Consider the following 21,410-nt stretch of genomic DNA (forward strand, 5'->3'; position numbering starts at 1 on the left):
ATGACTACTGGAAAAACAGTAGCTTTGACTAGACGGACCTTTGTTGACAAAGTAATGTCTCTCGTTTTTAATATGTTATCTAGGTCTGTCATAGCTTTTCTTCCAAGAAGCAAGCATCTTTTAATTTCATGGCTGCAATCACCATCTGCAGTGATTTTGGAGCCCAAAAAAATAAAGCTGATATCAATTTGGATCAGCTCAAGTCAAACACTCAGTAGTAGCTAGCAGCTACCATACTGAATGCTCTCTTGACAACCCCAAGTCAAGATCCAACCGGTAGGATCCCATAGAAACCTACCCAATCAGAGCTCGGCAGTGCCCTGAGCACGAGAGAACTGGACTGGGGAGCCAAACTATTGGAGGAAATCAAGTGAATGTCTTTGAGTTGTGGCTAAAAGTAAAATAAGTTCATGCTTATTGTGGAGGAGGAGGAGATGAAGGAGAAAAAAAAGAAGGAAAAGAAGAAGCTATAGATGGGAGACAAGACACAGGAAAATTTTGAATCAGGATGAACAAGAAAATAGAAACTGAGATACTGAAAGACTCAATCTACATATATGATGTTAGTCTGAGATCCCCCTGCTTCGAAAGCAGTCCTTGGCCTCTTTTGTGTCTTCCAGTTGAACAAAGCTATGGTCCTGTATGATGTAAGCAGTCAGGACTTCCCTGGTGGTCCAGTGGTTAAGAATTCACCTTGCAATACAGGGGACATGGGTTTGATTCCTGGCCAGGGAACTAAGATCCCACATGTTGCGGGGCAGCTAAACCCACGTGCCACAACTATTGAGCCCATGCATCACAACTAGAGAGTCCGTGTGCCAAAACTAAGACTCGACCCACCCAAATAAATAAAAATAATTTAAGTTACTTAAAAAAAAAAATATGTAAGCTGTCCCCAGAAGACCAAAGGCCAGGGTTGCCAATTTTAGCAAGTAAGAATATAAGATGTCCAGTTAAATTTGAATTTCAGATCAAGGAATACCTTTCTAGTATAAGTACAGCCCACATAATGTTTAGGGACATACTTATACGGAAAAATATATATATATTTGCTGATCTAAAATCCAAATTAACTGGGCATCCTGTATTTCCTCTGGCAACTTCTCCCAAAAATGGTCCATTTGGATCCTTCCCACTAAAAAGGACAGAAGCCCCACAAGAGGCCAACACGCTTCCTAGAATCCAGTCTTCCTACTAAAAGGAAGACAACAAGGTCCCACCCTATCCCCTCTTGCCCCCACATGCCCAGGTGAGTCCTCCCAGGGCATCCACTCCCACCACCCCCACTTGAGTCCACCCTCTCCTGCCCTTTATACCCACTTGGAGAAATTCCACTGATACCAGGATACTCAGAGGGTTAATCCTTCTGATACCAAGTCACACTTTAACTCATTCCCTCCAGGCCAAGGATTAAATACTGCCCATGTAGGGGTCAGGGCTACAGCAGACCCTGAAAGTGGAGCGACACCTCCCCCACCAAGTGAGGAGAGGCCGCAAAAGAAAGGGAGGGACAAAACTAGGAGAGAGGAGGAAGGAGGGGCCGCCTGGCCAGGCTGCTGTCCCCCCACAGAGCCGGCTCAGATTCAGTTCCAGGAGCGACTTGGCTGCAGAAGCAACAGCGCTCCGTCTCCTCCAGTGTAGGGCAGCGGGCGGAGGGCCACAGAGACGGAGGGCCTGGGACCGGACGTCCTCAGCCCCCAGCCCACTTGGCCAGGCCTGGCCCCATGGCCTTCAATGACCTCCTGCTGCAGTTGGGGGGCGTCGGCCGCTTCCAGAAGATCCAGGTCACCCTGGTGATCCTCCCTGTGATCCTGATGGCCTCCCACAACACCCTGCAGAACTTCACCGCCGCCGTCCCCACACACCACTGCCGCCCACCTGCCGACACCAACCTCAGCGAGGACGGGGACCTGGAGGCCTGGCTGCCCCGGGATGGGCAGGGGCGGCCCGAGTCCTGCCTCCTCTTCACCTCCCCCCAGCGGGGACCGCCCTTTCCCAATGGCACAGAGACCAACGGCACAGGGGCCACAGAGCCCTGCCCCCACGGCTGGGTCTACGACAACAGCACCTTCCCTTCCACCATCGTCACTGAGGTGAGGAGCCCTGGGCCCCCACACACACACATACACACACACAGAGTCTCCATGGAGAAAGGGTTCCAGATGGGGGCCTTTGTAGAAAAGGGAATGTGGGGTTGCAGGGTCAAGAAAAGTCTCAGCTCCCGGGACCAAAGAGAAGTGTCGGGAAGAGGGTGATACCGCCCTTGGAGAGCCAGCCGGAAGGAGGGTAGGGGGCTTCCCTGCAGCCCAGGCTCACCTTGGCCTGACCTTTGCTCCCTCTCCCCACAGTGGGACCTCGTGTGCTCTCACAGGGCCTTACGCCAGCTGGCTCAGTCCTTATACATGATGGGAGTGCTTTTCGGAGCCATGATATTCGGGTGCCTAGCAGACAGGTCAGTCCTGGGCAGGGCCAAGGAGCCGGGCCGGGGCCGGGGACTCCTTGGCTGGATTCGGGAGGGCCGAGGTGGGTGGTTGGCACCCCCAACTGGGGCTGGACTGAAGGTCGACAGCATCAGCCTCAGGATACGTCACGGGTCCCAGGCCAGCACCTCTCCCAGTTTGGCCTGGCCCCTGCTGGTCCTCAAAACCCCTGCTGCAGGCCTCCCCTCCCCTGACAGGCTGGGCCGCCGGAGGGTGCTGATCTTCAACTACCTGCAGACGGCTGTATCAGGAACCTGCGCCGCCTTCGCTCCCAACTTCCCTGTCTACTGCGCCTTCCGGCTCCTCTCGGGCATGTCACTAGCTGGCATTGTCCTCAACTGCATGACACTGAGTGAGGGCCCTGGAGGGCAGGGCGGGCCCCACCTTCTCCCTCCAACCACCCAGCCCCACAGCCCCCTTCCAGCCTCCTCTCCCAGCCTACCCTTCTGGCACTCAGCCTGTTCTGCCCTTGCAGCCAACATAACAGCCTTCTTCCTGGAGCTCACACTAGCCTGACATCTTCTTTAGATATGCAACTACAAACTCCATTGTTAGGGCCAGGCAGTTCCCATAAATGACCGCGGAGCTGAGAGGCATTAGAGAGTGTGAAGACAGTCTCCAAAAGAGACACACACCCATCCAAAGCGGTTGCAGCCACTCAGCTACTCCAGACAAGAAGCATCGGGGCTATCAGATCTGCCTCCGCCCCTCTTTTATTACTGTCAAATATCCCAACTTTTTAACATTTGCAATTAATTCTCATATTTTAATATAAGTCAAGCCAGCATCATGTAGACCAAACACACTTATGGATGGAGCATGGCCTGTCCATGAGTCATCGAAGTGCATCCTCAGATAGGTCACCCCCATCACTGTTTCTCAGATGGAGAACCTGAGGCTAGGGGGAAGGGACAGGATTCATCCAAGGTCATTCCTCAACCCCAGAAGAGAATCTAAGGATTTGGGATTCTCTGAACTAAAGTAGGGCTTCCCAGGTGGCCAGACCAGTGTCAGTGAAAGTCACTCGGTCGTGTCCAATTCCTTGCAACCCCATCAACTATACAGTTCCATTCCCTTCTCCAGGGTATCTTCCCAACCCGTGGATTGAACCCAGGTCTCCTGCATTGCAGGCGGATTCTTTACCAGCTAAGCCACAAGGGAAGCCCAAGAATACTGGAGTGGGTAGCCTATCCCTTCTCCAGAGGATCTTCCCAATCCAGGAGTCGAACCAGGGTCTCCTGCATTGCAGGTAGATTCTTTACCAACTGAGATATCAGGGAAGCCCCTTCCCAGGTGGTGCTAGTGGTAAAGAACCCACCTGCCAGTGCAGGTAGATGTAAGAGACACAGGTTTGATCCCTGGGTTGGGAAGATCCTCTGGAGGAGAGCACAACAACCTACTCCAGTATTCTTGCCTGGAGAATCCCAAGGTCGGGGAACCTGGTGGGCTGCAGTCCACAGGGTCACACATAGTCGGACATGACTGAAGCAATTTAGTGTGCATGCACAGACTAAAGAAATTAACCAGGACAGGGCTCAGACTGGGCCAGACACCTAGAGAATCCAGTCCAAAGGTGCAAGCTAAGTGTTGAAGCCATTGCCCCAGCTGCCACATCAGGAGCCCACAAGGAACGAAGCTGGACCCCTTCAGACCTCAGCAGAGAGGTGCTCCACTCCCACCTCAACTCTCCAGGATGGCAGAAAGTCACTGTCTCCTCTGAGCTGCTCTGGTCACTGAGGCTTAAATCCAGCCCAGGCTAAGAAGGACCAGAGGAGTGACTGCTGTTGAGGATGGACTGAGTGGTCAGAGGTGCTCCAAAGGGAAACAGGACCCTGGCCAGGACAGTAGGTTGGAGAGGAGCGAAAACACACAGCAGGGAAGTGGAGGGGCAACTCCTGGGGATTCCAAACCTACCTCCCCATCCCTACCTCCACCACAAGCCTCCCCCCACCAAGTCTCCCTTCCACGGGCCCCAGCCTCATCTGATGTATCTTCCACTGAGCTTTGGGACAAACCAAGGTTTGGATAGACAATGGGCATCTCGGCAGGCCCCAGGGGTCTCCACCCACCTGGCACGCAGTAAGTTGCACCACTCTGTTCTAACCCTCTTTCCAGATGTGGAGTGGATGCCCATCCACACACGGGCCTACGTGGGCACCCTGACCGGCTACACCTACAGCCTGGGCCAGTTTCTCCTGGCCGGTGTGGCCTATGCTGTGCCCCACTGGCGTTACCTACAGCTGTTGGTCTCTGTGCCCTTTTTTGCCTTCTTCATCTACTCCTGGTACGTAGGGACCAGACAGAGGCTAGGGGATGAGACTTCCTCAGATCTTGCTGTACACTCCACCCACAGAGTCAAAAAGGTCAAACCCAGGCCAGGGATTCCATGTAACCGATGGGGAAACTGAGGCTGTGGGTGGAAGGACTTGCCCCAAGGTATCCAGTTCTCCAGCCTCCCCAGCTCTCCAGCCTGTCTGCCCTGCTCCTTTTACCCAGCACCCAAGAACCAAGACCCCGTGTTGAGGAATAAGTCATTATCAAGCTGAACACCGTTTTGTGGCCCTAGAGAGAGGGATCTGGTAAAGTCCTCAGTTCCCAGCCTTGGAGGAAATCCCACTGCAGCCCTCTGGAAAGCCCAGGCCCTACCTCCAGCCCACATGACTTGGAACTGCAGCCACGCCAACACCTATGCTCACTCCTGCCCCCAGGTTCTTCATCGAGTCAGCCCGCTGGTATGCTTCCTCCGGGAGGCTGGACCTCACCCTGAGAAATCTGCAGAGAGTGGCCTGGATCAATGGGAAGCAGGAAGAGGGGGCCAATCTAAGTATGGAGGTAAGACCCCCGTGATCTCCTGCAACATCCCACCCATTGGTAAACCCAGGATTCAGAGGGCTTCTCTGAGTAAGGGGCTAGGCTGGGAGGAGCTCCTGGGGGAGTCCAAGCCCTGAGCCCCGTCCATCCCGGCAGGCGCTCCAGGCCAGTCTGCAGAAGGAGCTGACCACAGGCAAGAGCCAGGCCTCGGCCCTGGAGCTGCTGCGCTGCCCTGCCCTTCGCCACCTCTTCCTCTGCCTCTCCATGCTGTGGTAGGCCCAGACAGACAGACTGATGGACAGACAGACAGACCAAGAGACAAGAGGCTGGTTGGAGAAGGAGTGGACACAGTGGGTAGAAGGCAGACAAGAGGGAGGAAGTCAGCAGACCAGCTATGAGAGGCAGAAAGACTCTTAAGGAATCAAACAACCTCCAGCCTCAATTTTCCTCTGGCCCCCAACTAGGCATCAATCTCTCCATAGTCTCCTCCTTTCATCAGTTCTATTCCAATATGGAGACACCTCATCAAGATTGATGGCCCCTAGAGTCTGCAGAATTATATCACTAAGGTTGGCTTGTAAAACTTCTGGAGCATTTACTACCCTTGTGGCGTCTGCCAGAAACACTGGCACAGCAATAAGATGCCCAAAGCTCATCTCTGAAAGTAGACTCTAGCCAAGGTTGATACCAACCAAAAATCTTCCTTTCACATTGCAAGATTGCCTGTTACCCTTCTTTCATGCCACCCTCCTAACCCCATCGTCTAGCAATCTCATGACAATTAAGAGAAGCATGGTCAGAAGCCTGCCAGCGAATTCTTTGTTTCCAATTTGGAGTTTGCTCCAGGTTGGGGTTCTATCCCAATAACCTGACCTTTATTTTCTGGGCTCTTGGCATCTTAAGAAACACAGCACCCATCCCAGGACTACAGACGGGTCCTGGAACACTCTGGCCTCTCCCAGCACCTTTCCACTAAAGATATTGCTTGGATATCCAAGATGAAATAAAGACTAAAACTATATAAATCCTACATGGCAACTAGGTGAAAATTCCCTAATACACTAGAGACACAGGTTAAGAAGTCTGGGGGATTAGAGGATTTTGTTGTTCAGTCACTCGGTCATGTCTGACTCTTTGCAACCCCATGAACATCAGCATGCCAGGCTTCCCTGTCCTTCATTATCTCCCAGAGTTTGCTCAAACTCATGTCCACTGAGTCAGTGATGCCATCCAACCATCTCATCGTCTGTTGTCTCCTCCTCCTCCTACCCTCAATCTTTCCCAGCATCAGGGTCTTTTCCAATGAGTCAGCTCTTCGCATCAGGTGGCCAAAGTATTAGAGGACTGCCTCAATATCTAAAGTGCATGTTAAATGTCAGAAGAAATATTAGCCAAGGTAGATTCCAGATTTTTAAGCAAGGTACCCTGTGCAGCTCACCCGTTTTGGATGAGCACCCCCTCCTTAACCTTCCTAACAAACTCCATACCCCTCATCCCTCCCCACTAGGTTTGCCACTAGCTTTGCCTACTACGGGCTGGTCATGGACCTGCAGGGTTTTGGGGTCAGCATCTACCTAATCCAGGTGATCTTTGGTGCTGTGGACCTGCCTGCCAAGCTTGTGAGCTTCCTTGTCATCAACAATGTGGGCCGCCGGCCTGCCCAGATGGCCTCACTGCTGCTGGCAGGCATCTGCATCCTCATCAATGGGGTGGTACCCCAGGGTGAGCACCCGTGAGCATCTTGGTCCCTCGTCCTTGGCCACATCCCCAGACATGACCCAACTTCTTAACGCCCTCTCCCAAGATCCCGCTGACCTCCTCCTTTCTCTCTAGATAAGTCCATTGTCCGAACCTCTCTTGCTGTGCTGGGGAAGGGCTGTCTGGCTTCCTCCTTCAACTGTGTCTTCCTGTACACTGGGGAGGTGTACCCCACAATGATCCGGTGAGTGGGAGCTTAATAGGAGGAACTTTGGGGAAAAACATTCCCCCTGCATACAGGGGCACATGTCAAAGGGGGCCACCAACTGGGACACCGTGGGGAGCCAAGAAGACACATCTCAGAGGCAATTAACTGAAGTCCCCCTCGATCTCCAAGGCACAAGTTAGAAGATCTAAATGGCATTAGAAGATCTAATCTGCCACCAAATCTAAATGTCATCTTTAAACCAAATGGTATGTCTGAAACCGAAGACCACAACCATGAAAAGGAATTTTCTATCACAAGAGCCACACTTAATAGTGGCGGTTCTGGTAGTTGTACAGATAAATATAGCACTACTTTTTTGAGTGCCAAGGTTGGGAGGAGGGGATAGTTTTGCATTAAGACATAAAAAACACGTCTGTTTGAAGAATAGGATGCAAAACAACAGCAACAAATACAGAATGGGATGCAAAATTCACATGAGATATCAAAGAAATGCCAAGCTTCCCTAGGCAACTTGGAATGAGAACCCCGAGAGGTCATGGTTATTGTCCTATACCCTCAAGGGATTTCAGCAAAAAGAACAATAGTATAAAGGCACTGTCAAACTTTTTACAAATATCAACTCTTTTGGTCCTCATAACAATCTTATGAGGTGGGTACTATGAGAATTCTCATTTTCCACACAAGAAAACTGAGCCACGGAGAGGTTAAGTGACTTGTCCCAGGTCACACAGCTTCTAAGTCAGGAAGCTTGGATTCAAATCCAAGCAGTTTATCTCCCTATTATCAATGCTTTTAACCTCTGCTCTCATAGAGAGTGTTCTTAACATATTAATATGAAGATTCCAGGTCCCTTCACCCTAGGAATTCTAATCCAACAGGTCTGTGTGGGGTTGCTGTTGTTTAGTTGCTAAGTCACGTCCAACTCTTGCAACCCCATGGACTGTAGCCAAACAGGCGCTTCTGTCCATGGGATTTCCCAGGCAAGAATACTGCAGTGGGTTACCTACCATTCCTTTCTCCAGGGGCTCTTCCTGATCCAGGGAGTGAACTCATGTTTGCTGAATTGCAGGGGGATTCTTTACCACTAAACCCACCTCCTCTGTGTGGGGTTAGGGCAACTGTAAATCAAGTCCCCCAACTGATCTGAGAACAACTGACCCAGCTCAGCTAATTTGACACCGAGGTTCAGGGAGGAAAAGAAACTTGCCCAAGGTTACATAGTAAGTTAAGGGCAGAGGCAAAAATCAATCTCCTGATTCTCTGGCCAGAGATCTTCCCAACTTATTCTTTTTATTGTTATTATTATCTCCAAAACAAATGCCAAATTGGTTAGCTGATCAAATGGGGAACAGAGCAAGCACCAGGGGGTCTCCTGGGGCTGGGCCTAAGCTGCCCTGACCCCAAATTCAGGCGGGACCTCAGCATTTGTGCCAGAACACTAACCAACACCCAACCCCCTGGATCCCGCAGGCAGACGGGCTTGGGAATGGGCAGCACCCTGGCGCGAGTGGGCAGCATTGTGAGCCCGCTGGTGAGCATGACCGCCGAGCTCTACCCCTCCGTGCCTCTCTTCATCTACGGTGCTGTCCCGGTGGCTGCCAGCGCTGCCGTTGCCCTCCTGCCGGAGACCCTGGGCCAGCCACTGCCAGACACGGTGCAAGACGTGGAAAACAGGTGGGCCCCCATCCAGTGAAAAGCAGGGACTCTCCCCAAGTCACATCCAGACTGGGGTAGCACTGAGACTCAAACCTAGGCCTCCTCTTCCCAGTGGGGCGGGGGGGTCCTTGTCCCTGTGTCCCACCGCCCCTCCCCAATCAGCTGAGAGTCTCCTGGGGTTCCTCCTAGCTCTGGAGAGTGGTAGCTGTTTGGGGCAGAGAGCTGGTAGCTGGGCACAGCTGCATGGAGAGCCCTCTGGAAGCCCCCAGCTGGTCTGGAGGCTTCTACCCAGGGCACCACTCTCACTCCCCACCACCACAGGAGGAGAGGGAAAACGAGGAAGCAGCAAGAGGAGCTGCAGAAGCAGATGGTCCCGCTCCAGGCTTCGGCACAAGTGAAGAACTGACTCTGAGCACTGAAAGGGAGCCTTATAGAGCCTTAAAGGAAGAGAGGGTTCCACAGGCAGCTCACATGAGAACGGGGAGGGGGATTCGTGGCCCAAGTGTCGGGGCTGTGGTTCAGGGAAGCAGCCCCTCAGCTCTCCCCCCGCTCCTTTAATACGAAGACCACATATTAAAAGGTTTGTTCGCGGCATCTCCCTTTGTCTCTCTTCTCTCAAACGAAGCAGCCACTCCACTTCAGCGGGCACCGTCCAGTCCCCGCCCTCAGCCCCCAGGACTTGACAAACCACTCCAGACAACTGGCGAAGGATCTATTACCTCGGCTCCCTCCCTTGTCCCTCCTTTGCCCCGTCTTCCCTCCTTCCTTTTCTAACCTAAGTATTTCTGAGTTTTAAATCCTTTACACGCCTGCCCTGTCTGGCTGGAAACTGACAAGGCACGAAAATGAAAGCAGCCAATCAGAGGCTTCGTTTCAGGCTCCGCCCCCTCTGTGAAAGCTCCTGGGAACCTCTGGCCGCAAAAGGAGGAGAAAAACACCGAACAGCTGTGAACTCAGGACGCTGGTCGCTGCTCCTCTGCATTCCAGCAGGGTCCGGACTCAAAACCAGTTCGCCACTTCCAGCTCTGCAGCTGGACGTTCAGCCCGCTGGCTACCCTAATCCTCCGGCACGGCATTTCCTGGGCTTTCTTGGCCGCTCTCCCGCCTGCTGGCCCTGAGCTGGTGGAGAGGAGGGAGGAGAGGAAGGGGAAGGTGAAACCCAGCCAGAGAGCCGGAGCTGAGTGCTAATTTGGTGCCAGGCACTGTTCTAAGTACTTTGCATGTATTAACGCAGTCAGTTCACCCAGTAACTTTCTCAGAGATACGCGCAGTTATCGTCCGGCATTTTACCTGATGCAACCTCATTGGAAAAGACCCTGATGCTGGGAAAGACTGAGGGCAAGAGGAGAAGGGGATGACAGAGGATGAAATGGTTGGATGGCATCACAACTCAATGGACAGGAGTTTGAGCAAACTCCAGGAGATAGTGAAGGACAGGGAAGACCTGCGTGCTGCAGTCCCTAGGGTCACCAAGAGTCAGACACGACTTAGCGACTGAACAACAACAAAATTTTACAGATAAGGAAGTCAAGGCGCTGGAGTGCTTAAGTAACTTGCCCAGATTCACACAGCTATTAAGCTGCAGAGTCAGAGTTAGAAGCAGCCCATCCGGAAAGTGTGTGCTTGGACCCACCCCCTCTCCCCTACCCACCCCTTCCCCTCCCAACTGCCTGGGCTGTGAGGTCCTGAGACTTTGGCCTCTTCCACCCCTTGAAGCTGTGTTTCTTTTCCCTCCTGGGCTGGAAAAAGACCAAGAAACGTAAGAGGAGTGATGAGGTCACAGGGTAGGAACCACGTGAATGAGGGATAGAGGGAATTTAGGGATCACAGTCAGAAAAAGAGGGATGTCCAATCACCTGCCTCAGCCAGGGAGCTCCCTTCAGGGAAGCTGGGAGTGGGGGCAGAGGTGAGGGCTAGTGTGGGGAGGCCATGGGAAAAGATAAACCTGTTAATGCCCACAGGTGGCAGGAAGGAGGGACCAGCAGTGCCCTCTGGTACATGTGCTTGCTTAGTCATGCTTGCTTGCTGGCACACTGCCCCAACACTTTCCCCTGCAGCTGACCCAGCCCCCCAGACCCTTGTCCCCCGGGGAAAGTCCACACTTTCAAGTCATAGGCATTGCCTTCCAGGTGGGGTCAGAGTTCTTGCTGAGTCAGGGCAACCTGGACAGGGGAGTTGGCTTGGAGTTCTCCTGAAAAAGCCACAAAGTCCTGGGAGAGCTCACAGCAGCTTAGCCAGCCAGATGACAGCCTGGGCAGAGCCCAAGCAGAGCTGAAATCACTATAACCCACCCCCCCCATCCTGAAACACCTGCAGCCTTGATGTTCCCCAATGGTGTGGACAATCCACGGTTGTTGTTTAGTTACTAAGTCATGTCCGACTCTTTTGCAACCCCATGGACTGTAGCCCGCCAGGCTCCTCTGTCCACGGGGTTCCCCAGGCAAGAATACTACTAGAGTGGGTTACCATTCTCCATGCTCCTCAATAATTTCTTGACAATCATAGGACCCAGTAGATGCCAGACTGTCAGCAACCCCACCCCTGCTGCTATTTCTCAGGCAGTGTTGCCCTCATGAGGGATGAGGGGCAGCTAGGATGGCATACTCTGCATCTGCAGATCCAGGGGTCTTGGGACCAGTGGCTTTCCCTACCCTTGCCTCCAAACCCTACTAGCAACTCTGACAAGTTCTGACTCCCGTGCGCCTGTCACCTCTCTTCTTAGATCATTTAATATCTACGTCTGCCTCAATCAGAGGCAGTCCCTGGCCTGCCCCAGCCACATACATCCCCAACTGGGAAAGTCCTGGTGCTGATTTCGACAGCTTACACCACCTGCACAGACTCCCTATCCCCAGCTTCTGGCCTGAGACTTCCTGCACTCACCCCATTCAGTTCCGTTCAGTACAGTTCAGTCGCTCAGTCGTGTCCGACTCTTTGCAACCCCATGAATCACAGCACGCCAGGCCTCCCTGTCCATCACCAACTCCCGGAGTTCACTCACACTCACGTCCATCGAGTCGGTGATGCCATCCAGCCATCTCATCCTCTGTTGTCCCCTTCTCCTCCTGTCCCCAATCCCTCCCAGCATCAGGGTCTTTTCCAATGAGTCAACTCTTCACATGAGGTGGCCAAAGTATTGGAGTTTCAGCTTTAGCATCAGTCCTTCCAATGAACACCCAGGGCTGATCTCCTTCAGAATAGACTGGTTGGATCTCCTTGCAGTCCAAGGGACTCTCAAGAGTCTTCTCCAACACCACAGTTCAAAAGCATCAGTTCTTCGGCACTCAGCTTTCTTCACAGTCCAACTCTCACATCCATACATGACCACAGGAAAAACCATAGCCTTGACTAGACGGACCTTTGTTGGCAAAGTGATGTCTCTGCTTTTGAATATGCTATCTAAGTTGGTCATAACTTTCCTTCCAAGGAGTAAGCGTCTTTTAATTTCAAGGCTGCAATCACCATCTGCAGTGATTTTGGAGCCCAGAAGAATACACTGTTTCCACTGTTTTGACACTATTTCCACTGTTTCCCCATCTATTTCCCATGAAGTGATGGGACCAGATCCCATGATCTTCGTTTTCTGAATGTTGAGCTTTAAGCCAACTTTTTCACTCTCCTCTTTCACTTTCATCAAGAGGCTTTTTAGTTCCTCTTTCAGTTCAGTTCAGTCACTCAGTCGTGTCTGACTCTTTGCAACCCCATAAATCGCAGCACTCCAGGCCTCCCTGTGCATCACCAACTCCCGGAGTTCACTCAGATTCACGTCCATCGAGTCCGTGATGCCATCCAGCCATCTCATCCTCTGTCATCCCCTTCTCCTCCTGCCCCCAATCCCTCCCAGCATCAGGGTCTTTTCCAATGAGTCAACTCTTCACATGAGGTGGCCAAAGTACTGGAGTTTCAGCTTTAGCATCAGTCCTTCCAAAGAAATCCCAGGGTTGATCTCCTTCAGAATGGACTGGTTGGATATCCTTGCAGTCCAAGGGACTCTCAAGAGTCTTCTCCAACACCACAGTTCAAAAGCATCAATTCTTCTGCACTCAGCCTTCTTCACAGTCCAACTCTCACATCCATACATGACCACACGAAAAACAATAGCCTTGACTAGACGGACCTTAGTTGGCAAAGTAATGTCTCTGCTTTTGAATATACTATCTAGGTTGGTTGTAACTTATCTTCCAAGGAGTAAGTGTCTTTTAATTTCATGGCTGCAGTCATCATCTGCAGTTTCTCTTTACTTTCTGCCATAAGGGTGGTGTCATCTGCATATCTGAGGTTATTGATATTTCTCCTGGCAATCTTGATTCCAGCTTGTGCTTCTTCCAGCCCAGCGTTTCTCACGATGTACTCTGCATATAAGTTAAATAAGCAAGGTGACAATATACAGCCTTGATGTACTCCTTATCCTAATTGGAACCAGTCTGTTGTTCCAGGTCCAGTTCTAACTGTTCTTTCCTGATTTGTATATAGGTTTCTCAGGAGGCAGGTCAGGTGGTCTGGTATTCCCATCTCTCTCAGAATTTTCCACAGTTTATTGTGATCTACACAGTCAAAGGCTTTGGCATAGTCAATAAAGAAAAATAGATGTTTTTCTGGAACTCTCCTGCTTTTTCAATGATCCAGCAGACGGCCATTTGATCTCTGGTTCCTCTGCCTTTTCTAAAACCAGCTTGAACATCTGGAAGTTCATGGTTCATGTATTGCTGAAGCCTGGCTTGGAGAATTTTGAGCATTACTTTGCTAGCGTGTGAGACGAGTGCTATTGTGGGGTAGTTTGAGCATTCTTTGGCATTGTCTTTCTTTGGGATTGGAATGAAAACTGACCTTTTCCAGTCCTGTGGCCACTGCTGAGTTTTCCAAATTTGCTGGCATATTGAATGCAGCACTTTCACAGCATCATCTTCTAGGACTTGAAGTAGCTCAACTGGGATTCCATCATGTGCACTAGCTTTGTTCATAGTGATGCTTTCTAAGGCCCACTTGACTTCATATTCCAGGATGTCTGGCTCTAGGTAAGTGATCACACCATCGTGATTATCTGGGTCATGAAGCTCTTTTTTGTACAGTTCTTCTGTGTATTCTTGCCACCTCTTCTTAATATCTTCTGCTTTTGTTAGGTCCATACCATTTTGGTCGTTTATAAAGCCCATCTTTGCATGAAATGTTCCCTTGGTATCTCTAATTTTCTTAAAGAGATCTCTAGTCTTTCCCATTCTGTTCTTTTCCTCTATTTCTTTGCACTGATCATTGAGGAAGGCTTTCTTATCTCTCCTTGCTGTTCTTTGGAACTCTGCATTCAGATGCTTATATCTTTCCTTTTCTCCTTTGCTTTTCACTTCTCTTCTTTTCACAGCTATTTGTAAGACCTCCTCAGATAGCCATTTTGCTTTTTTGCATTTCCTTTTCTTGGGGATGGTCTTGATCACTGTCTCCTGTACAATGTCATGAACCTCATTCCATAGTTCATCAGGCACTCTATCTATCAGATCTAGTCCCTTAAATCTATTCCTCACTTCCACTGTATAATCATAAGGAATTTGATTTAGGTCATGCCTGAATGGTCTAGTGGTTTTCCCTACTTTCTTCAATTTAAGTCTGAATTTGGCAATAAGGAGTTCATGATCTGAGCCACAGTCAGCTCTTGGTCTTATTTTTGCTGACTGTATAGAGCTTCTCTATCTTTGGCTGCAGAGAATATAATCAATCTGATTTCGGTGTTGACCATCTGGTGATGTCCATGTGTAGACTCTTCCCTTGTGTTGTTGGAAGAGGGTGTTTGCTATGACGTTCTCTTTGGCAAAATTCTATTAGCCTTTGCCCTGCTTCATTCTGTATTCCAAGGCCAAATTTGACTGTTACCCCAGGTGTTTCTTGACTTCCTACTTTTGCATTCCAGTACCCTATAATGAAAAGGGCATCTTTTGGGGGAGTTAGTTTTAAAAGGTCTTGTAGGTCTTCATAGAACTGTTCAACTTCAGCTTCTTCAGTGTTATTCGCTGGGGCATAGGCTTGGATTACTGTGATATTGAATGGTTTGCCTTGGAAAGAAACAGGGATCATTCTGTTGTTTTTGAGATTGCATTCAAGTACTGCATTTCAGACTCTTTTGTTGACCATGATGGCTACTCCATTTCTTCTAAGGGATTCCTGCCCACAGTAGTAGATATAATGGTCATCTGAGTTAAATTCACCCATTCCAGTCCATTTTAGTTCACTGATTCCTAGAACTTCGACGTTCACTCTTGCCATCTCCTGTTTGACTACTTCCAATTTGCCTTGATTCATTCCAGGTTCCTATGCAATATTGCTCTTTACAGCATCGGACCTTGCTTCTATCACCAATCACATCCACAACTGGGTATTGTTTTTGCTTTGGCTCCATCCCTTCATTCTTTCTGGAATTCTCTCTCCACTGATCTCCAGTAGCATATTGGGCACCTACCAGCCTGGGGAGTTCCTCTGTCAGTATCCTGTCATTTTGCCTGTTCATACTGCTCATGAGGTTCTCAAGGCAAGAATACTGAAGTGGTTTGACATTCCCTTCTCCAGTGGACCACATTCTGTCAGACCTCTGCACCATGACCCACCCGTCTTGGGTGGCCCCAAACGGCATGGCTTAGTTTCACTGAGTTAGACAAGGCTGTGGTCCGTGTGATCAGATTGGCTGTTTTCTGTGATTATGGTTGCAGTGTGTCTGCCCTCTGATGCCCTCTCACAACACCTATTGTCTTACTTGGGTTTCTCTTACCTTGGACGTGGGGTATCTGTTCACAGCTGCTCCAGCAAAGTGCAGCTGCTGCTCCTTACCTTGGATGAGGGGTATCTCCTCATGGCCACCCCTCCTGACCTTGAACATGGAGTAGCTCCTCTCGACCCTCCCACGCAGCCGCCGCTCCTTGGACGTGACGTTGCTCCTCTCAGCCGCTGCCCCTGACCTCGGGAGTTGGTGTAGCTCCTCTCGGCCACTGCTCCTGACCTCGAGGTCAGGGGCGACGGCCCAGACAAGCACTCACCCCATACCCTTGTCCAAATAGAATTACACCTTCCTCCCACTCTTCAATTACCAGTAGGTGACTTCTGACACTGTCTCCCCAAGAAGTCACTACCCAAACACTGGCTCACAGCTCATCCTCTTGCCTTGGAGGCCCAAGTTCTAGTACCATCATGCACCACCCCAGTGGCCTCAGATACTGTCCCCAGTTTTAACCACAAGGTCCTATCTTCAGCCAGGGTAGATAGAACATTTAAGCCCACTCTCAATTTCTCTGCCTGCAGCCTTGAACACTTCCTAACCAAAATGACACATTCAAGAAGTTCTGCAACTGCCCGATCCTAGTAGAGGGCTCATCAGAAGTCACCTTCCCAGGGCTCTAACCTTGCATCCCAGGTCTCATCTCTGCAACCAGGCATCAGTTCAGTTCAGTTCAGTTGCTCAGTCGTGTCTGACTCTTCGCGACCCCATGAATCGCAGCACGCCAGGCCTCCCTGTTCATCACCAACTCCTGGAGTTCACTCAAACTCACGTCCATCGAGTCAGTGATGCCATCCAGCCATCTCATCCTCGGTCGTCCCCTTCTCCTCCTGCCCCCAATCTGTCCCAGCATCAGAGTCTTTTCCAATAAGTCAACTCTTCGCATCAGGTGGCCAAAGTACTGGAGTTTCAACTTTAGCATCATTCCTTCCAAAGAAATCCCAGGGCATCAGGCCACACCAAATTCCTCCATCAGGCTCCTCTCCCCACTTCCCAGGAGTTATGCGGTCCCTTGGAGAGCAGATGCCCAGCCAGTTAAGCTTTCATATCATGTGGTAGGCTGAACAATGTATGCCCAAAGATGGCCACAGCCTAATCCTGGAAACCTACAAAGGAAAAGGGACTTTCGTGATGTGAATAAGTTAAGAATCTTGAGATGGGGAGATTATCTTGGATTCCCTAAGTGGGCCTGACATGATCATAATAGTCCTTTTCTCAAGAGAGGCAGGAGAGCAGAGTGCTTAGTGGGAGATGTGACAAGAGAGGCAAGAAGTTGAAAAGACACAAGAGGGACCACAAGCCAAGGAATGCAAGCAGCCTCTAGAAGCTGTAAAAGGCAAGGAAATGAATTCTCCTCTGAAGTCTCAAAGAAGGAATGTAGCCATACCAGCACATTGATTTTAGACTTCTGAGCTCCATAACTATAAGAAAATTAACATGTGCTGTTTTTTAATATTTATTTGTTTAGCCAGGTCTTAGTCGTGACATGTGAGATCTTAGCTACAGCATGTGAACTCTTAGTTGCAGCATATGGGATCTGGTTCCCTGACCCAGGATCGAACCTGCACCCCTTGCATTGACAACTAGAGAAAGCCCAAGTGTAGCAGTGAAGACCGAGCACAGCCAAAGAGGGGAAAAAAAAAAAAAAAGTAACAAAGTGAGAAAATGGAGCTAACCTACAGAGTTGATGGTGTCACTGAGCCAGTGATTTAACCAGTCCTGGAGCCACCTACATCTACTCTAATTGATGAATATAAGAATTTAAATTTAAGTCCTCCTTACCCTCCTGATTCTTTAAGCCATCATAAGCTGGTTTTTCTGTGATTTTCAGCCAAAGACATCTTTGATATATTTTTACAGCTTTTTTGAAGTGTAACAATTAGTTGCTCATATTTAGAGTGCAAAATTTGATCAGTTTTGACAAATGCATACACCCATGAAACCATCACTAAAATCAAGATGATAAGCATATTTATTGCCACCAAAGTTTCCTACATGCCCCTTTTTCTGTGGACACGACTTCTATTTCTCTTGAGCAAATATTGGGTTGACCAAGAAGTTTATATTGGTTTTTCCATAACATCCTACAGAAAAACCAGAGTGAACTTTTTGACCAACCCCATTTTAAGGAGTTGAATGGGTGAGTAGAATGTAAGATGCATGCTTAACTTTTTAGGATATAGCCAGTTTTCCAAAGTGGTTCACTTTCCCTCCAGGTATGTGAGAGTTCCAGTTGCTCCACACTCTTGCCTACTCTTGATATGATTGACATTTTGAATTTTAACCATTGGAGGGAAGCTGTAGTGGTTATCTTACTGTAGTCTTAATTTGCATTTCCCTAGTGAATAATGATATTAAGAAATCTTTATGTGCTTATTTCCATCGAAATCTCTTCTTTAGTATATGTTCAAAACTGATTGAGTTGGAAGCTTTTTTTTTTAATGTATTCTAGAAACAAGAATCCACTCCTTTTAAATTTTTGAAAGCTGTTTTGGCTAGTTTAGATACTTTGCATTTCCACATAAATTTTTAAATCTTTTGCCAGATATGTGTTTTGCAAATATTTTCTCAAAGTTGATAGTTTATCTCTTCATTTTTATAACAGTGATTTTTGAATAGCAAAATTTTTTTAATTTTTATAAAGTCCAATTTTTAAATGATTTTTTCTTGTATAGTACATGCTTTTTGTCTTATTTTTTTAATCTTTGCTAAACCCCATGACACTAACATTTTCTCTTGTTTTCTTATTGAAGTTTTATAATGTCAACTCATATTGAGATTAATGATCCATTCTGAGTTAGTTTTGTAAAGAGAATTGTGGTTTATTATTTTTTGCATATGGTAACCTATTATTCCAGCACTATTTTTTGAAAAATAAATTTTTTCCTCATTGAATTATCTAGATAACTTGGTCAAAGATCAACTGGTTATATAAGTGGCTCTATTTTGGTCTCTCTGTTCTATACCATTGCTCTGCTATGTGTCTTTACATGAATGTTACACTCAGATGGTAAAGAGCCTGCCTACAAAGCAGGCTCAGTTCTGAGGTCAGGAAGATCCTCTGCAGAAGGGAATGGCAACTCACTCCAGTGTTCTTGCCTGGAGAATTCCATGGACAGAGTAGCCTGGCAGGCTACAGTCCATGGGGTCACGAGAGTCAGACACGACTAAACTACTAACACTTTCACTTTCACTACATTATCCTAATAACTATAACTTTATAACTAGTTTTCAACTCAGTGTATATCTAATTTTGACTTTTTCAAAGTTGTTTTGGCTACTCCAGATATTATGCATTTCCATATAAATTTTAAGATCAACTTGTAAATTTCTATCCAGAAAACTACTAAAATTTTTATTTATATTACATTGGATCTGTAGATCATTTGAGGAAAATTGTCATCTTAACAATATTTTTATGGTTTACAACATTTATGCTGAATTGTTATTATATGGCTTATTTATTCAGTATCTTTTCTATTTATTTTTTTTTTATTTTTAATTGAAGGATAATTGCTTTACAATGTTGTGTTGGTTTCCGCCATACAACAATGTGAATCAGTCGTAAGTTTACATATACACTTGCCTCTTGAGCTTCCCTCCCACCTCACCCCTATCTTCACAGTATTGAGTGCTCCAATCCATGATATAGTTCTCCATTTTTTAAGATCTTCAATTTCTCTAAACAGTGTTTTTCACTTTTAAGTGTATAGATCTTGCACATATTTTATCAATTTTATACCTAAACATTTCATACTTTATGGAATTATTTTTTAACTTTCTACTTTACATCGGAGTATAATCCACTAACAATGTTGTGATGGTGTCAGATGGATAGGAAAAGGACTCAGGCATACGAATACATGTATCCATTCTTCCCCAAACTCCCCTCCCATTCAGGCTACCACATTACACTGAGCACAGTTCCCTGTTGCAATTATTACTGATATTTCATTTCAACTGCAATTGTTTGTTGCCATTATACAGAATTATTACACTGCTTATAACCTTCAGTACAATGTTGAATAAAAGTGGTGAGAGTAAATATTCTTGCTTCCTTCCTGAATTTAGGAGGAAAGCATTTAGTCTTTCACAATTAAATATGATATTGGCTACAGTTTTCCCACAGATGTCCTTCATCAATTTGAAGAAATTCCCTTTTATTCCAGGTTTGCTGAGAAGTTGTATTAATGTCATGGATGTTGTTGTGTCAAAAGACCTTTCTGTGTCTACTGAGATGATCATATATTTTTTCTTTTTTTAGTCTACTAACATGATGAATTATATTAATTGACTTTTTTAATGTTAAATCAGTTTTGCATTCTTGGGATAAACCCTACTTCGTCAAGATACATTATCCTGCTTATATATTGCTGACAATTTGAGAAAACTATAGTAAGAATTTTGCATTTATCATGAGGGATATTGGTCTCTAGTTTTCTTTTGTTATTTTATTCATTTTATTTTTTCGGTTGTGCTGGGTCTCCATTGCTGCATGCGGGCTTTCTCTAGTTGCAGCCAGTGGGGGCTACTCTTCGTTGTGGTACGTAGGCTTCTCACTGCAGTGGCTTCCCTTGTTTCAGGGCACAGCCTCCAAGGCTCAGTAGTTGTGGCATAGGGGCGCAATTGCTCTGAGGCACATAGAATCATCCTGGACCACAGATCAAACCTTTGTCCCCTGAATTGGCAGGCAGACTCCCACCCACTGTACCACCAGGGAAGTCCCCAGTTTTCTTTTATTGTAATGTTTTTGTCCAGTTTCAGCATCAGAAGGAAAAAGAAGAAAAGGTCCGTATAGTCAAAGCTATGGTTTTTCCAGTAGTCATGTATGGATGTGAGAGGTGGATCATCAAGAATTGAAGCTTTTGAATTATGGTGTTGGAGAAGACTTGAGAGTTCAAGGAGATCGCACCAGTCAATCCTAAGGAAAATCAACTGTGAAGATTTACTGGAAGGACTGATGCTGAAGCTGAAGCTCCAATAATTAGGGCACCTGATGTGAAGAGGTGACTCATTGGGAAAGACCCTGATGCCAGGAAAGACTGAAGGCAGGAAGAGGAGGGGACAACAGAGGATGAGATGGTTCGGTAGCATCATCGACTCAATGAACATGAGTTTGAGCAAACTCCAAGAGATGGCAAAGGACAGGGAAGCCTTGTATGCTGCAGTTCATGGGGTCACAAAGAGTCAAACAAAACTGAGTGACTGAAGAACAGCAATAAGACTGTGTAAATTTGTTAAAACTTGTCAAAATGAAGTTCCCAAGTTGATGCATCTTATTGTATATACTGTCTCAATGAAGCTTTTTTGCCCCTGGCTTGAGGATGGTTAAACAGATAATGGGATAGACTGTGGTGGACATTTCCTTGGTTTTAGCTGTTAGGGGAAGGAGGGAAGGAGAAAAATTGGGAGTGGATTGTATTATGATGAGAAAAGAGGCACTGTTGATATTATCTCTGATGAGGGTTCCCTCTTTTTTTTTTTTTTGGCCATGCGGCCAATCTAACTTTAGCTGCTCTTAAGGTCCCCTGGAACAAATCATTGACCCAGTGAGTCTTAATAATTCATCGCCTTACTTTCAAGTCACAGTTTAACTTGGTGCCTCTCAAAAAAGTTATAAACACTAGTTTTAAGTTCGGGTGACTTAAGGCCACAGCAGAACCAGGAACTGATGAACTGAGAAGACAAACAACAGCCTGTCTCCTCCCCCCAGCACCAAAAGCCTGGAAAGTTTGTGGGAGCAAGAGGCCTCCGCTCCTGGCCCCCTGCGAGGTCCTACCCC

The 21,410-nt window shown here is 47.8% G+C and overlaps 1 protein-coding gene across 2 annotated transcripts; it reads left to right on the top strand.

The window, feature by feature from the left end:
- The first annotated feature begins 1,724 nt into the window (after window positions 1-1,724).
- On the top strand, window positions 1,725-9,280 carry SLC22A6 (solute carrier family 22 member 6). 2 transcript variants are annotated; one of them, XM_068977426.1, is made up of 10 exons: window positions 1,725-2,093; window positions 2,349-2,452; window positions 2,678-2,832; window positions 4,596-4,764; window positions 5,189-5,312; window positions 5,448-5,563; window positions 6,799-7,013; window positions 7,125-7,233; window positions 8,689-8,892; window positions 9,199-9,280. In XM_068977426.1, exons 1-10 carry the CDS (start codon window positions 1,725-1,727, stop codon window positions 9,278-9,280), a joined length of 1,647 nt encoding a protein of 548 aa, XP_068833527.1. The 2 variants fall into 2 exon arrangements, with proteins under 2 accessions (XP_068833527.1, XP_068833528.1); XM_068977427.1 differs by having other exon boundaries at window positions 8,821-8,892.
- The last annotated feature ends 12,130 nt before the right edge of the window (window positions 9,281-21,410 follow it).

This window comes from Capricornis sumatraensis, chromosome 8 (genome assembly GCF_032405125.1).
Source record: "Capricornis sumatraensis isolate serow.1 chromosome 8, serow.2, whole genome shotgun sequence".
Lineage (NCBI taxonomy): Eukaryota > Metazoa > Chordata > Mammalia > Artiodactyla > Bovidae > Capricornis > Capricornis sumatraensis.